Below are 17,617 nucleotides of genomic sequence, written 5' to 3'. Positions count from 1 at the left end.
TTGAGGTCGCCATTTTCACATACACGGGGTTCCCAAAATGTTTAAATACATGGATGGTTCACGTTCTTTTTTAAGTCTTGCTGTTTCAGATCGTATCTCGTCATCAGTATGATCCAGGCACATTTTGAAAAGACTCTCCGTTTGATCCTTCTGTCCGTCTTTCCCAAACTCCAGCATGTGAACACGGAACGGTTATTCACTGGAAAAAGTATAAGCACAGCTCTCCCCTCAGGTGGAGGTTGGATGAGGTCAGAGCTTTGGAATTAATGACTACACGCGTTGGTTTTTATTACTTGAGGGGAATTTGTCTCAGTAGGGCCATGTTAACTCTGTTTTGTTTGTACTTCTTGAGCCACAAGGGAAACACGCCAAAACTTAAAAGTCGAGTTAGGGTTTGCTGGAGCAGCAAACAGAGCATTTCAATGGCATTTCTGCCTTGAAAAGTACTCAATCATTTTATCAGATGGGGTCAGAATACTTTGACATTTGAGATTTCCGCAAGAAGATTGCTGACGCTCCAAATAAAGTTACTAGCACTGTGTGGAAAATTGCATTTTTTTTTTCAGGATCACTGAACAATTGTATTTTATTCAGGATAACAGTTACACTTTTCCATGTCATCACAAAAAGTCGGTTTTTTTCACAACCAGTTTAAATCAAGCCTTTACTTATTTGATATTGGCATCACAAAAACATTAGAGAAACTTGACACATTGCCTTAAGTGGTTTAGCATGAGATCTATTTGTCAACATTTCTCCTCTGGAGGCTTTTAAAAAGATACATATAATACAAGCAGAAAGATAAAATACAATAAAGTAGATAGAATACAAGAATGTAAACTATTTCAAGTAACAGAGATTACTTTCAATATTATAGATGTAAATTTCAATATATAGCTTTACTGATCTCTGTTTCTCTCACCAGAACATGTGTGTCTTTTAACCTGATCCTTTCGAGAGAAATTCTGACCACATACTGAGCATGCAGTGTGTGTTTTTGTGTGTGCCCTAAATGTTTCTTTTCTTGGAAAGCCTTTGCCACACACTGAGCAGGTGTAAGGTTTCTCTCCACTGTGCGCTTTTGTGTGACGGTTTAAGTTGCCTTGGTGAGCGAATCGTTGCCCGCAGACTGAGCAAGCAAAAGGTTTCTCACCAGTGTGTGTTCTGGTGTGTGCTTGAAAATATCTCCGCGAAGAAAATCTTTTACCGCATAGTGAGCAGGCGAAAGGTCTCTCTCCGGTGTGCGTTCTCGTGTGTGTCGTCAATGTACGCCGTTCACAGAATCTTTGACCGCAAACTAGGCAGGCAAAAGGTTTCTCACCAGTATGTGTTCTAGTGTGTGTTTTTAAGTTTGCCTTTGTGGAGAAGCTTTTGCCACACTCCATGCAGGCAAAAGGTTTCTCTCCGGTGTGTGTTCTCATGTGTGTTGTCAAAACACGGCTCTCAGAGAACCTTTGTCCGCATACTGAACAGGCAAAAGGTTTCTCTCCAGTGTGTATTCTTGTGTGTATTCTTAAATTTCCTTTTACAGAGAATCGTAGATCGCAGAATGCACACGCAAAAGGTTTCTCTCCCGTGTGTGTTCTTGTGTGTGATATTAGGTGTACCTTTTGAAAGAATCTGCGGTCGCACACTGAGCAGGCAAATTCTTTCTCACCAGTGTGTGTTCTTGTGTGATTTGTCAAAGTGTGTCGATAAGAGAATCTTAGACCGCAAACGGAGCAGGCAAACGCTTTCTCACCTGTGTGTGTTATTGTGTGTCTTCTTAAACTTCCTTTTTGAGAGAATTGTTGACCACAAACTGAGCAGGCAAAAGCTTTCTTTCCTGTATGTGTTAATGTGTGTCTTCTCAAACTTCCCTTTTGAGAGAATTTTCGACCGCAAACTGAGCACGTAAAAGGTTTTTCTCCAGTGTGGACAATCATATGCATTTTCCAGAGAGACTTGTAGATGAAAGTCTTCGTACACTGAGAACATTTCCAGTGTTTGCTGCCAGTGTGACGTGTCCTCTCATCTTCAGACTGTTCATCATCATAATCATCATCATCATCATCATCATCATCATCATCATCAGTGTCAGGAGAGTCTGACGCTATGTCATCGCTATCGGAAAGCGGCGCTAATAGCTTGTCTTGTGATCCATCATGGAGGTTGCCATCATCTTCTGTTTTCATGAGTTTACTTGAGCTGCTGCTGCTGCTTGCAGGCTCCGCCCCTCCGTTTTCCTCCCCAAATTGACTTTCATCTTCAGTCTTCAAATGGACATCCGTCACTGGCAACTCTGTAAAATCTTCCTCTTCTTTAATGTATGGCGGCTGCGGCTGCTCCTCCGTTTTGATGGGTAGGACCTCCAATGCCTCCTCTTTAATTTCAGGAAACTCTGTCTTCTGCTCAGGACAAAAATATTTGTCACTGACATCTGCAGGACACAAGAAGAAAAAATGTACACCATTTATAAAGTCAAGTCTGTAGCAAGGTTATCATAGTCAATGGAACCTAACAAAATATAAGTGAAATTGAAAATGCATTTTGCATAACAAAATATACAAAAATTAAAAATGCTTTTAAAAAAATGAACCTACATCTTACACTTATAAAAACAACGAAAATAAATTATAATTATAGTTAAAATGTCCTTCGTCTTTGTTGATTAATTTCATACAGGAGCTCACAGGGTTCAGAAGAGGGAAGGTCGAACAGTTTCCTTTTTGTATTGTAGTATGTATAATACTAAAACTAATAGTAAAACTAATAAAAAACACAATAAATAAATAAATAAAATAAGTAAAAATTAAACTAAACCTTTTTTAAAAGAACAACAACTAATAAACATTAACAAACTTGCTCTGAAAATTAATGAACTAACATCTAAAAATTAAAAGTCAAAATTTGAAATGATGGGTCCTTATCTGTAATTGTCATCATATATATTTAAGAATAAATGATTAAGTTTTAGAATTTTATGTCATAAGTAATGAGGCCAATGTTACTTGTGTACAACTGCTGTAAATGGTTTTATCAAGGTAAACACACTCGTCAAATGACTTTGAGGCATAACCCTTTCCAATCAAGCTAGAGAAACACAATCAAGGTTGGAGAACTGGTCTTCAACGACCACCATAGGTGGGCAACTGGTCCTTAAGTAGGACTCAAACCGACTTCTTAATTTTACATCATTCCGATTTTTTGGTTTTAACTAAATTCCACTGTACTACTTTTAAGATAATTTTTATTTTCAAAGAGTCAAACGCTTTCTTAGATGGTTAGTATACAAAAACTTAAAATTACGAGGACACACCATCACATATTGCACACTATTGGATTCGAACAATATTATATTAAACGTAACTTCATGGAGTTCCCGGATGAGGGGAAGTTAGCAAAATAAACACAGGAATTTCGTTAGAGACAAAGCATTGACTAGAAAAAAATGAGAACAAAAAGTTACCACACCTGCAGCGCCTAACACAACTGGAGGCCTCCTGACAACCGCGTCCAGCACTTGACGTTGTCGCTCGGTCTCCTCTTTCGTTCCACAAAGTTCCTCCTCACACTTTACTGTCTTTTTTGCGCACATTTTCATACGACAATCGCGACACTTTACGATCACACTTGATCTCTTCTGAGTGAACGTGTGGATAACAAACGTGTCGCCTTTGTTAGCGGCTAGCAAGATAAGCTAAGCTAAGCTAATGAAAGCTAAGCTACACGAAGCTAAGCTAACCAAGGCCCCAAAGCTTCAAAGGAGCGCCAAGACGAGTTTAACCCGACACGCTTTAAAGAATAACGCATTCTTTCAAAGAAATATATTTGAATATACTGCGTCCAGGCTTCAGTACGTACAGTATTGATTGGGGAAGCATTATTTAGTGATGCGCGTGGAGACAAGTTAAAAAAAAAAAATACGTCGGGTGACATAGTTCCTACACGAGATCTACGGCAAATCCACTTGGACAAACTTTGATTATAAGAGAGCGAATCGCTCTCTCTTTCTCTATTTAATTTATTTGAGTGAATCTATATTGTATTTGTGTTCTTTTTTAATGACGTTAGGTATTTTGTTTGCATTAGCTTTTAATTTTACTTTTAATTAGGCAAATCACATTGTTTTAACTTGTATATGAAATGGACTACATAAATAAAGTCGCCTTGCCTTGCCTTAAGACTGGTCTTCAGATGAGTCTCTGTAAAATTGAAGTGTGTGTGCGTGTGTGTGGTTGGGGGGGCGGTGTCAAGCTATTGCAATGCCCCCGCATTTGGGCAAGGAGAGCCACAGTCTCTGATACACTTTCATCCATTTACTTCTTTACAGTATGTTTGATACAACACAATGCTATGTTCTTCCATTAGGAAAATGTAACACAAAAAATTTGATTTTTATTTTATTGGGGTGTGGGTGCTGACTTGTTGGAATTTCAAGTCATAATAATAGAGAAATTTCATCTAATGTTGAATTGAATTACATCACTATTTGGAAATTGTATTCAGGATTCATTTACATATTTACACTTTTTACCAAAAGTCAACATTGCTCCAGTATATGTCAATAAATCATTTAATTGATATGTACATCACCAAAAATGGACAGACCACATATATTGCTCTCAATACTTGCCCAAATGAGGCTTTCCAAAAGGTACAGAATACAAGCAGGCAGATATAATACGAGAAGGTAAACACGATTCAAGATTGCATGTTTAAAGTCATATCTTTGACTTTAATGACCTAAAATTCCATTTAACGTTTGATTGATCCGGGTAGCTTTTTTTTTTTTAATCACAAACAAGTGTGTTGTGTTTGTTACATTTCTTGGGAATCTTTTGCCGCACAATCAGCAGGCATCAGGTTTCTCTCCACTATGCGCTCTTGTGTGTCGCTTTAAGTTTCCTTTCTGAGAGAATCTTTTACCACATTCTAAGCACGCAAACGGTTTCTCTCCAGTGTGTGTCCTTGTGTGTGTCGTCAAAGTTCGCTTCTCCGAGAATCTTTGACTGCAAACCAAGCAGGCAAAAGGTTTCTCACCGGTGTGTGTTCTTGTGTGCGTTTTTAAGTTTGTCTTGGTCGAGAAGCTTTTATCACAATTCAAGCAGGCAAAAGGTTTCTCTCCGGTGTGTGTTCTCATGTGTGTTGTCAAAACGCGGCTCTCTGAGAACTTTTGACCGCAGACTGAACACACAAAAGGTTTCTCTCCAGTGTGAATTCTCATGTGAATTCTTAAATTTCCTTTGGTAGAGAATTTTTGCTCGCAAAAGGAGCACGCAAAAGGTTTCTCTCCTGTGTGCATCCTTGTGTGTGATATCAAGTGTACTTTTTGAAAAAATCTTCGACCACAAACTGAGCAGGCAAATGTTTTCTCACCCGTGTGGGTTTGTGTGTGAAATTTGACATATGCCTTTGAGGAGAATGTTTTACCGCAAACTGAGCAGTCAAAACGTTTCTCTCTTGTGTGTGTATCTGAGTATTCTTTCTGAGAGAATGTTTGTCTGCAGTGTGAGCAAGCAAAAGTTTTTGGTCCAGCGTAGAATATCATATGCCTTTTCAAAAGAGACTCGTATGGACAGGTTTTCCCACACTGAGAACATTTCCCTTGTTTGTTGTCAGTGTGGCGAGTCATATCACCTTCAGACTGTTCATCATCATTACTGTCGTCGTCTTCATAGTCACCAGTGTGAGGAGAGTGCGACGTGTCGTCGCGATCTGATATTGGAGCTAAGAGGCTGTCTGCTCGCGATCCTCCACATTGGTTTTCATCATCTTCTGTTTTCACTTGTTGTCTTGATCTGCCGCTTGGATGCTCGGCCAATCCGTTCTCTTCATATTGACCTTCATCTTCAGTCTTCAAATAGGCACCAGTCACTGGCAACTCTGTGAAATCTTCTTCCTCTTTAATGCATGGTGTCTGCTGCTCTTCATGTTTTATGTTGAGGGGTTGCTGCCGCTCCTCCGCTTTAACTTGAAGAGGCTCCAAGTCCTTCTCCTCTTTAATGTCAGAGACTGGCTCCTGCTGCGGCTCAGAATGAAGGCATGTTTCACTAAACTCTGTAGAACATGAAAAAACAAACCGGTGGAGTCAAGTCTGTTGTGACTTCGATCTAATGTTTTGTTTATATTTACACTCATATTAAAAGCACAAGTTACAGTCCAAACACCATATTCTGATTAAGACTGAATTTGTGGAATATCATTTAATTGATGGAGGTTGATATTTCATGCAACACTGCCCCCTGGTGTCGACTGGGCAAAGTGCACGTCACGTTGTTACCGGAAATGCCCGTTCATTAATTCTTCCATACAGAAATCTCAAATAATATTTGTGACACACACAATCAATTCTGTACTTGCATGAACTATCAAAGAAAGCTTACCAAATTATTTATTGTTTACTTGGTTGGTAGTTATTTTACAAAGAAGAAATAAAAGAAGGAAAAATCTTGCATTCGTTTTCCAAGTAAGCTGTTTCATCTCATAATGCAGCATTTGCCATAACATTTTTACACCAAACCTGCTGAAATGGGACCAACACAATGATGGAAGAAGACCACCACATCCACATAGTAGATATTATTGGATGTGGGTAAACCTAATGTCATCCAGTGACGTAATTAGGATTCCACTGAAAAATGAACAGTTGCAGACGGAATGTCTTGACTAAAGAAGTGAGAGTAAGAAGTGAACAAACCTGCTCCGTGTCGCTCGATCGCCTCTTTTCCTCCACTAAGTACCTCCTGGTTCTTTATTTTGGTTCTTGTAAACATTTTTGTTCAAACGATAATAACAGTACTTTCCGATCACCTTGATTTTTACTGAGCCATGTGTTTACAAAACACAACAAACGCGTCTCCTTTGTTAGCGGCTAGCAAGCTAAGACAAAATATAAGAAGCTAAAATAACAAATTATCTACACGAAGCTCAAAAAGATTCAAAGTGCACAAAAACAATTTAAATGGGAACCCAACATTTAAACAAATATGTTTTGCTCTAATAAATGGACCTACGGCGTCTAGATTTCTCAACGTTCTATGCTAGTGACACGCATATGGTTACGTAAAAAACGTATGCGGAAGTACGAGTAGAACGCATAATGTATGGCAAACCATTTGGACAAATTTCAATATGACGTATATACGCGAATTGCAAGCAAATACCTTGTAAGCATACAAATTTCAATGTTCAATTATTAACTCATCTGGAGAATGCTCTATGAAATGCAGTTTAACGAGGGAACAAACCAACGTAACTCGTTAGAACATAATAACACCCTTTATCAAAGTCAATAAACGTACAATCATACTTATTCTGAATTACTTGTTAAAGTGGTTCCATTTCAATTAATGGTTTCGTTTGCTTTTAATATCTCACAGGGTCGGGCAACGAGCTTGATTTGAAATAAGCAAATAGGTCTGAATGAGTGAAAACAAGCAGAGACAAGTGATCCACAGTTCTCTGATGCAAATAGCACTGCGCTAGCGCCAGTCTTTGATTGGCTAAAAGAACACCATTCCACATTTCGATTGTGTTGCTTTTAATAGTACACTCGACGTTCGGCCGAAAATCATTCTTTTTTCATTATGTTCCATGATGTCTTTTATCACCTGTAGTTATTTCTTAAAAAAAAACAAGTTTTAACGATTTTTGTGACTACTATACTTAGAAATTTGCCAATGGGAAAAACATTTTACAAAAGTGTAATGTTTGTTGTATAAACAAGGGAATGGAAATGATATGAATTACAGGAGACATCTGACGTTAATAAATATTTATTATATCAAACTATGAGTTTGCTTGTCAAACTTTGCCGGCCTTGGAATATAATTATTATTCTTTAGAGCAAAATGATATCGCAAATAAAGTTGTTTAAAAAAGTCAAACCGGCGCATCTTGGTTAGTGTGCTGGAGGGTCAACCCCGCCCGTAAGAAAACCCCCCCCCCTCCAACAAAAAAGGCTCGCTGCCAATTGGGGGACTTCTGTTCAAACTGACCGCCATAATTCAAAGCCCCCGCGCGCGCGCTGAAAGACTCTTTTCTGGTTGGTCCAAGTCAATCGTCCCGCGCAATCCGCAGCTATTAAAGCCGGACTTGTTCCGCGGATGAGCATAATTTCGTCGAGTCTCCACCACTGACAAAACGAACAAGCAAGATGAGCGGAAGAGGTAAAACCGGCGGCAAGGCCAGAGCCAAGGCCAAGACACGTTCCTCCCGTGCCGGACTTCAATTCCCAGTCGGTCGTGTCCACAGACTGCTCCGCAAAGGCAACTACGCCCAGCGCGTTGGTGCAGGCGCCCCCGTCTACTTGGCGGCCGTACTCGAGTACCTGACTGCTGAGATTCTAGAGTTGGCCGGCAACGCTGCCCGCGACAATAAGAAGACCAGAATCATCCCACGTCATCTGCAGTTGGCCGTCCGCAACGATGAGGAGCTCAACAAACTTCTGGGCGGAGTGACCATCGCTCAGGGCGGTGTGTTGCCAAACATTCAGGCTGTTCTTCTCCCCAAAAAGACCGAAAAAGCCGCCAAGTCCAAGTAAAAATTGCCGACGAAACACCCAAAATGGCTCTTTTAAGAGCCAAGCACTTTTATCCTTAAAGAGCTTTCTATTTAGAAATGAAAATGATTTTTCTTATATGCTCATTTCCAACGATACCCCCTAGATTAGTCATCTGGCCCTCATGACGAAAATGAGAGGGAGAGCTTGTCTTTATTCTTACTTACATTCTCCGAGCAAAATGAAGAGTCTGTAATTGACACTGTATTTTTTGGGACCAAAATAAGCAATACAGTACAAAATATTGTTTGGGGAGCCTCAGAAGTCAATACACGTCAGAAGTCAGTTCACATCATACAGTGTCCATAAATTTAAACAGTCCATTTTTTTTTTTTACTTTTTCTTATGGTCCAATCCAAATAGGGTTCAGGCAATCTGCTGCAGGCCTGAGAAAACAGTCCAAACGCGCCACAGAAAGATAGAAGAGCTCTACCAAGAGGTTGGAACTAACAATGAAGCCTATGAAGCATCTTCCAAGACAATCAGAACAACACATGAGTAAACAATTAAATCACATTTTAAGTATTATTGATCACTTCTACTGTTACCAACACACTTGTGTCTTTCAATTTTGCACTTTTGATAGAATCTTTTACCACAATCTAAACAGGCAAAAGGTTTCTCACCTGTGTGGATTCGTGTGTGAGTTGTTAAGGTTCCCTTGTGCGAGAACCTTTTACCACAAACTGAGCAGGGAAAAGGTTTCTCACCAGTGTGCGTTCTTGAGTGACTTGTCAAGGTTCCCTTCTGAGAGAATCGTAGGCCACACACTGAGCAGGCAAACGGTTTCTCAACAGTGTGTGTTCTTGAGTGACTTCTTAAGGATGCCTTTTTAAAGAATTTTTTACCACAAAATGAGCAATCGTAAGGTTTCTCTCGAGTGTGTGTTCTTACATGTGATGTCAAAACATGTCTACGAGAGAACCTTTGACCACAAACCGAGCAGGCAAAAGGTTTCTCTCCAGTGTGTGCTCTTGTGTGTGTTGTCAAATCATGCCTGCGAGAAAATCTTTGACTACATATTGAGCAGACAAATGGTTTCTCTCCAGTGTGTGTAGCTGTGTGACTTGTTAGGTTTCCCTTACGGGAGAATCTTTGACCACAAACTGAGCAGGCAAATGGTTTCTCTCCCGTGTGTGTTTTTGTATGGTTTTTTAAAGCACCATTTGCTGAGAAGCTTAGCCCGCACACAGAGCAGACAAAAGGTTTCTCTCCAGTGTGGGTTCTCTTGTGTGTTTTTAAGTATCCCCTGTGAGAGAATCTTTGGCCACATATTGAGCAGGAAAAAGGTTTCTCACCAGTGTGCGTTCTTGAGTGACTTGTTAAGGTTTCCTTCTGAGCGAATCTTTGACTACAAACTGAGCAGGCAAAAGGTTTTTCCCCAGTATGTGTTCTTATGTGTCTCTTTAGGTTTCCCTTTTCAGAGAATCTTTGACCACAAACCGAGCAGGGAAAAGGTTTCACCTCGGTGTGGCTTATCATATGACTTTTTAAACGACTCTTAAAACCAAAGTTTTTCCCACACTGTGAACATTTCCAGCGTTTCTTGACATTGTGACATTTCATATCACCTTCAGATTCTTCACTATCCTCATCATTATTAGTGTCATCATTCTCCGCCTCCTCCTCCTCGTCATCTTCATCGTGAGATTGTGATGTTGTGTCGTCACTATCTGATAGTGGAGCTATGAGTCCGCCTACTTGTGATCCTCCACAGTGGTCCCCTTCAGTTTTTATTGTAATGTATTGACTTGAGCTGCTGCTGTTGCAGCTGCTTCGAGGCTCCGTCCCTCTGCTTTCCTCACCTTCATCATCATCATCATCATCATCATCTCCACTCGTCAAAGGGACATCAGTCAATAGGACCTTGATAATATCCTCTTGCTCTTCCTCTTTAATGGACAGGAACTCTTCCTCTTTGATTTGGGAGGGCTCTTTATCATTCACTTGCTCTGTAATGTGAGGTGACTCAGGTTGAAGGTCTGACGAAGACGGATGAACATCTTCACTGACTTCTACAAGAAAGAGAACAAAGGCACTTGGACAAACACCTTGTTTCTTGATTTGTAACCACCCTTGTCCCCGGAGCTTCTGTTTACATGATAATAATTCCAACTGGAGACGTGCAGTGATCACAAAGGGGACGGTGTCTCAGACAATGCGATTTTTTAAGGCTCTGATCCAACCATCCAAATTCCAATTAATCACAATTAATTAATTTTAAACTGTGATTAACTCTATAAAATTTTTAATTGTTTGACAGCCCTAATTATTAGATATTTACAATTGACCAACGCTATTTGCAGGGAATAGACCAGGACAGCTCACAAATAGCAAAAATCTGTGAAATATTGATGCCAATTGTTTTAAATTATAGATCATGATTTTACTGATCCGGCCCACTTGGGAATATATATATTCCTCCATGTGGCCGAATCTTTACATTTGTATACTTCTTTACATTTGTTATTACATGAGACTCAGACTATATGAATGACCTACTAGAGGGTTAAAAGTTTGGGCGCCATTATTTTTTCAATTAAAATATTCAGTCTTGATATTTTGGAAAGGTTACATCTTAGGAATGGTTAGCGATAAAGCCATTCTGTAAATGTTTGTTAAAAACGCTAATAAAAAAGGCTAGGACTTTTCTACATTTTCCTACTTCATTGGAACATACAAAATATGATCTTCGTGATATGTTTATATGTTCATTAGACCAATCCGTAGGATCCAAACATTACTGAATGTCACTCTTCACGTCACACAGTCCCAGAAAATAAACACCGAGTATAGTTAAGGTTTTGAATGTTTCCGGAGTAATCGAGTGAGCCGTGAACAAACCTGCCGGAGGCTTCTTGAAAACATCATCCAGAAGTTGACGGCGTTGTCGCTCGTTCTCCTCTTTTGATCCACAAAGTTCCTCCTCGAACTCTGTCCTTTTTGCACACATTTTCTCACGTTCGCAACACTTTCCGCTCACACTTGATATCAGTTTAGCGACGTTACTTACAAACGCGTCACTTTGTTAGCTGCTAGCACGCTAAGCTAAACTAGGCCCGGAATCTACAAAAGTCGAATTTGAGCGAACACAAAGTTTTATCGGGTGATGTATTGGTCCAGTGAAGTTGTGATGGCGGACTATGTCGACGATTCTGGACGTTCGGTCGTATATCAATAAGTTTTAGTGACGTGCTGCGGCTACCCAAAATAAACGTGTGCTAGTCGAGGAACTATCGGCGGTGCGCATGCGCAACATTTCGGTCACGGCACATCGGGACTTACGGCAAACGCACGAGGACAAAATATGTACGCATACTCCGATACGTTGTGCGTATCAGTACCTCCAGTCTATCTTCACTACTTCTCGTCCAACCCAAGACAAGTAAAACATTTTTATATAGTTCCTAAACTCAGAAGAGTCAGTTTGAAATGAAAATATAATCGATCCCTTTCACGTATTTGTTCTGACATTTACAGTTTTGTGTTTGTCGTTTTATTATTCTTAGCCTTTTTGTGTGAAGTTGTGCTGAAACACTTTACTTCTTTTAGGGTGCTGCCTTCTTGACACCTTTGGGCTTTGCCACCCTCTTGGCTGCGGCGGACTTCTTGGCCGCAGGTGCTTTTTTGCCGACGCCTTCTTGGGCTCTTGGTGGGCTTCTTGGCTGCTTTCTTGGGCGTTGAGGCCTTGGCGGCTTTCTTGGTGGTTTTCTTGGCAGCCGCCTTCTTGGCTGCGGCTGTTTTGGGCTTCTTGCTCGGCGTCGCCTTCTTGGCGGCGGGCTTCTTGGCTTCAGTGGGGGTCTTCTTGGCAGCCTTAGCGGGCACCGGCGCCTTCGCCTTCCCTTCGGCCTTCTTGTTCATCTTGAAGGAGCCGGAAGCGCCGGTGCCCTTGGTTTGAACGAGAGTTCCCTTGTTCACCAGGCCGACCATGGCGAGCTTAATGCGGGACCTGTTCTTCTCCACATCGTAGCCGGAGCCTGCAAGGGACTTCTTGAGGGAAGCCAAAGAGACGCCATTGCGCTCCTTGGACGCGGCCACGGCCTTGACGATGAGCTCGCTAACGCTGGATCCGACCCGCGGCTTAGCGGGATTGGACGTTGTCTTTTTCTTGGCAGCGGCTGGGGCTACTTCTGCCATGTTTACTATTGAGGGCATTAATAAACGGATGCACTATCGCTTTCTCCGAGCAAGAGGCCGGGCACTTAAACGCACCATGAGAACCGTGGAGAGTCAATCAGACAGTTCGCTCCACCGCGCGACAGTGTCTCTTTGTGTTTTCTGCGCTCACTTCAAGTGGTTAGAAATCACAATGGAAACACCTTGAATAACCGAATGTTACTGTAATGGATAGCATACTTTTGTATCTCCACGTTGAAGCTATTTAATAGTCGCAGACACCCTCATTTCGTTTACAAAATCCGCTCCCGTGTGAAATCGCCGGCTTCCTGGTCATTTCTCTCTCAAAAACGAGCGCGCATAATTGTTGGATGAATGTTGGTTAATGGAGTCAGATAATAGTTAAAATTGCAACAATTACTTAATAACATGTTTATCAAAGCACCAAAAGTCAAAACAAACGAATAGTGATGATCATTTTGGAACAAGGCGAAGTTCTCCGAAGGCAGCAAACACACATGATGACTGAGACAGGTGACTTGACGCTTGGTATCTGATCACATTGCTCACATCATTAACGGGCAAATAGAGTATTTACGATTAAAAACAGACTGTTAATATAAATAACTGTTAGAATAAAAAAATAATACTAAAAAAATAACATTAAGTCCACACGTACAAGTAGGTATGTGTACAGGACATCCAGTAATACGTAATTGTGCCGTCACTGTTGCAGAACAGGATGTTGCTTTTTGATGAATTATCAACCTATGTCTATCAGTCTATCTGTCATGACATACACAATCCTTTGGACTGTATTTGCTGTCTTTTACACACCTCCATTCTCAGCTATTTCATACAAAAATGCCAAAAACTGATTCAAATTAATACATCGTGTAAATATGGTTTGAAGAACAACAAGAGGGTTCACAAAACACGACCCCTTGTTTAAGTGTGGAACTTTGCTCTAGACTGAAGATTCTTTAAATGAAAATGTTTTTTTTTTAATCTATTTCCAGGAATACCACCTGGATTGGTCATCTGGCCCTCTGGACGAAATTGAGAGGGAGAGCCAGACAGGGTCCTTCTTATAAACTCCCTTTTGGAGATTTTGTCACGCTATTCAAATATTTAAATATATATTGGACTGGTCTAACGTGCACAGATAGGCACCACAGGCAAGCTACCGGACAGTGAAACTAATGATTGACACAACATTTGATCTGGCCGACCGAAATATATATCTTTTTTTAATCACTGAAACTATTTGAATCGAGAAACCTTATTCACATTATGTTGATATTAAATATCCACGAATGTCCACGATTTTTGGTGTGTGCATGTTTTGTGTCCTGGCTCTCTGATTGGCAGCCCTCTTCCCCGACTTAAACAACCAATCGGTGCAGGGAGAGTGGTCTGATCGGTCAATCGTTTTTCGGGAGTGCCTCTTCCAAATCTCCTTCACGTTTTTGTGCTTTCAATTTGAAAAGTGGGTGTTCAGACTTTCTCCAGCATTCCCAAACCATGCATAGTAAACAGCCATTTTTTTTTAGCAGGGGTGCCTAAATCGAACCAAGAGCGATCGTATTTCAGCAGCGAATATTTTACCTGAGACCAAGTGATCCAAGAAAATTTAAACATAGTCGAAGTTTGGCTCTGTTTATTGCAGAAAGTCACAAGTATTGTCTTTCACTTTTTTACTGGCCCTGATTTGTGATCTCTTGCTGGACTTTGTAATTATTTCTTAAGTATGGGTTTCAATAAACTAGTGGGCTGAACTGAGTTGACTACATTCAAGAAATTGGAAACAATTTCCACATTTCAATATGTATATTTGTCTTTATTCTTACTTACATTCTCCTCATGAAAAGTGTCTGTAATTGACACTGTATTTTTTTTGGGCCAAAATAAGCAATACAGTACAAAATATTGTTTGGGGAGCCTCAGAAGTCAATTGAGGTCAGAAGTCAGTTCACATCATCCAGTGTCCATAAGTTAAACAGTTCACACTTTTTCCTATGGTCCAGTCCAAATCGGGTTCAGACAATCTGCTGCAGGCCTGAGAAAACAGTCCAAACGCGCCACAGCCAGATAGAAGAGCTCTACCAAGAGGTTAGAACTAACTATGAAGCCTCCGAAGCATCTTCCAAGACAATCAGAACAACACATGAGTAAACAATTAAACCACATTTTAAGTATCAATGATCACTTCTACTGTTACCAACACACTTGTGTCTTTTAATTTTGCCCTTTTGATAGAATCTTTCACCACAATCTAAACAGGCAAAAGGTTTCTCACCTGTGTGGATTCGTGTGTGAGTTGTTAAGGTTCCCTTCTGCGAGAACCTTTGACCGCAAACTGAGCAGGGAAAAGGTTTCTCACCAGTGTGCGTTCTTGAGTGACTTGTTAAGGTTCCCTTCTGAGAGAATCGTAGGCCACAAACTGAGCAGGGAAACGGCTTCTCACCAGTGTGTGTTCTGGAGTGACTTCTTAAGGATGCCTTTTTAGAGAATTTTTGACCACAAACTGAGCAATCGTAAGGTTTCTCTCCAGTATGTGTTCTTACATGTGATGTCAAAACATGTCTTCGAGAGAACCTTTGACCACAAACTGAGCAGGCAAAAGGTTTCTCTCCAGTGTGCGCTCTTGTGTGTGTTGTCAAAGCATGCCTACGCGAGAATCTTTGACCACATATTGAGCAGACAAATGGTTTCTCTCCAGTGTGTGTTGCAGTGTGACTTATTAGGTTTCCCTTATGAGAGAATCTTTGACTGCAAACAGAGCAGGCAAATGGTTTCTCTCCAGTGTGTGTTTTTGTATGTTTTGTCAAAGTACCATTTTCTGAGAAGCTTAGACCACACACAGAGCAGACAAAGGGTTTCTCTCCAGTGTGGGTTCTCATGTGACTTTTTAAATATCCCTTATGAGAGAATCTTTGGCCACATATTGAGCAGGAAAAAGGTTTCTCCCCAGTGTGCATTCTAGTGTGATATATTAAGGGGCCCTTCTGTGTGAATCTTTGACCACAAACTGAGCAGACAAAAGGTTTTTCCCCAGTATGTGTTCTTATGTGTCTCCTTAGGTTTCCCTTTTCAGAGAATCTCTGACCACAAACCGAGCAGGGAAAAGGTTTCACCCCGGTGTGGCTTATCATATGACTTTTTAAACGACTCTTAAAACCAAAGTTTTTCCCACACTGTGAACATTTCCAGCGTTTCTTGACATTGTGACATTTCATATCACCTTCAGATTCTTCACTATCCTCATTATTAGTGTCATCATTCTCCGCCTCCTCCTCCTCGTCATCTTCATCATGAGATTGTGATGTTGTGTCGTCACTATCTGATAGTGGAGCTATGAGTCCGCCTACTTGTGATCCTCCACAGTGGTCCCCTTCAGTTTTTATTGTAATGTATTGACTTGAGCTGCTGCTGTTGCAGCTGCTTCGAGGCTCCGTCCCTCTGCTTTCCTCACCTTCATCATCATCATCATCATCATCATCTCCACTCGTCAAAGGGACATCAGTCAATAGGACCTTGATAATATCCTCTTGCTCTTCCTCTTTAATGGACAGGAACTCTTCCTCTTTGATTTGGGAGGGCTCTTTATCATTCACTTGCTCTGTAATGTGAGGTGACTCAGGTTGAAGGTCTGACGAAGACGGATGAACATCTTCACTGACTTCTACAAGAAAGAGAACAAAGGCACTTGGGCAAACACCTTGTTTCTTGATTTGTAACCACCCTTGTGGTTCTGTTTACATGATAATAATTCCAACTGGAGACGTGCAGTGATCACAAAGGGGACGGTGTCTCAGACAATGCGATTTTTTAAGGTTTTGATCCATCCATCCAAATTCCAATTAATCACAATTAATTAATTTTAAACTGTGATTAACTCTATAAAATTTGTAATTGTTTGACAGCCCTAATTATTAGATATTTACAATTGACCAACGCTATTTGCAGGGAATAGACCAGGACAGCACACAAATGGCAAAAATCTGTGTAGTATTGATGCCAATTGTTTTAAATTATAGATCATGATTTTACTGATCCGGCCCACTTGGGAATATATATATTCCTCCATGTGGCCGAATCTTTAAATTTGTAAACTGCTTTACATTTGTTATTATATGAGACTCAGACTATATGAATGACCTACTAAGAGTGTTAAAAGTTTAGGCGCCATAATTTTTTCAATTAAAATTTTCAGCCTTGAAATATCGAAAGGTTTCAGCTTCGGAATGGTTGAAAGAAATGTTTGTTAAAACGCTAATAAAACAGGCTAGGACGAGATGTTTTTCTACTTATTCCTACTTGATTGGAACATACAAAATATGATCTTCGTGATATGTTTATATGTTCATTAGACCAATCCGTAGGATCCAAACATTACTGAATGTCACTCTTCACGTCACACAGTCCCAGAAAATAAACACCGAGTCTAGTTAAGGTTTTGAATATTTCCGGAGTAATCGAGTGAGCCGTGAACAAACCTGCCGGAGGCTTTTTGAAAACATCATCCAGAAGTTGACGGCGTTGTCGCTCGTTGTCCTCTTTTGATCCACAAAGTTCCTCCTCGAACTCTGTCCTTTTTGCACACATTTTCTCACGTTCGCAACACTTTCCGCTCACACTTGATATCAGTTTAGAGACGTTACTTACAAACGCGTCCCTTTGTTAGCTGCTAGCACGCTAAGCTAAACTAGGCCGAGAAGCTTCAAAAGTCGAATTTGAGCGAACATAAAGATTTATCGGATGATGTATTGGTCCAAAAGTTGTGATGGCGGACTATGTCGACGATTCTGGACGCTCGGTCGTATATCAATAAGTTTTAGTGACGTGCTGCGGCTACCCAAAATAAACGTGTGCTAGTCAAGGGACAATCGGCGATGCGCATGCGCAACATTTCGGTCACGGCACATCGCGACCTACGGCAAAAACACTAGGACAAAA

General features: G+C 40.6%; 3 protein-coding genes and 1 pseudogene across 4 annotated transcripts; 1 reads left to right on the top strand and 3 right to left on the bottom strand.

Annotated features, from left to right (window-relative positions):
* Nucleotides 1-615: 615 nt before the first annotated feature.
* Nucleotides 616-3,919, bottom strand: LOC148318940 (uncharacterized). The gene is made up of 2 exons (XM_088281480.1): nucleotides 3,454-3,919; nucleotides 616-2,419 (listed from the first exon to the last, which is right to left on the bottom strand). Exons 1-2 carry the CDS (start codon nucleotides 3,581-3,583, stop codon nucleotides 900-902), a joined length of 1,650 nt encoding a protein of 549 aa, XP_088137606.1. The 5' UTR covers nucleotides 3,584-3,919; the 3' UTR covers nucleotides 616-899.
* A 4,218-nt stretch (nucleotides 3,920-8,137) lies between these two features.
* Nucleotides 8,138-8,524, top strand: LOC148318939 (histone H2A-like). The gene has a single exon (XM_088281491.1). The coding sequence runs from the start codon at nucleotides 8,138-8,140 to the stop codon at nucleotides 8,522-8,524; it is 387 nt and encodes a 128-aa protein (XP_088137617.1).
* A 1,113-nt stretch (nucleotides 8,525-9,637) lies between these two features.
* Nucleotides 9,638-17,576, bottom strand: LOC148318937 (uncharacterized; annotated as a pseudogene). The gene is made up of 5 exons (XR_015839815.1): nucleotides 17,158-17,576; nucleotides 14,868-16,343; nucleotides 14,783-14,801; nucleotides 11,387-11,565; nucleotides 9,638-10,557 (listed from the first exon to the last, which is right to left on the bottom strand). The product of XR_015839815.1 is annotated as an uncharacterized LOC148318937 (transcript).
* Nucleotides 12,082-12,679, bottom strand: LOC148318938 (histone H1-like). Its single transcript, XM_088281487.1, is given in 2 exon segments — nucleotides 12,082-12,159; nucleotides 12,191-12,679. Coding segments are annotated over 2 exon segments (567 nt in total).
* Nucleotides 17,577-17,617: the final 41 nt, after the last annotated feature.

The sequence above is a fragment of the Idiotropiscis lumnitzeri genome, chromosome 18, assembly GCF_059441095.1.
Source record: "Idiotropiscis lumnitzeri isolate Australia: NSW breed Sydney's pygmy pipehorse chromosome 18, RoL_Ilum_1.0, whole genome shotgun sequence".
NCBI classification, from domain to species: domain Eukaryota; kingdom Metazoa; phylum Chordata; class Actinopteri; order Syngnathiformes; family Syngnathidae; genus Idiotropiscis; species Idiotropiscis lumnitzeri.
This window is presented reverse-complemented; position numbering and strand designations above follow the sequence as displayed.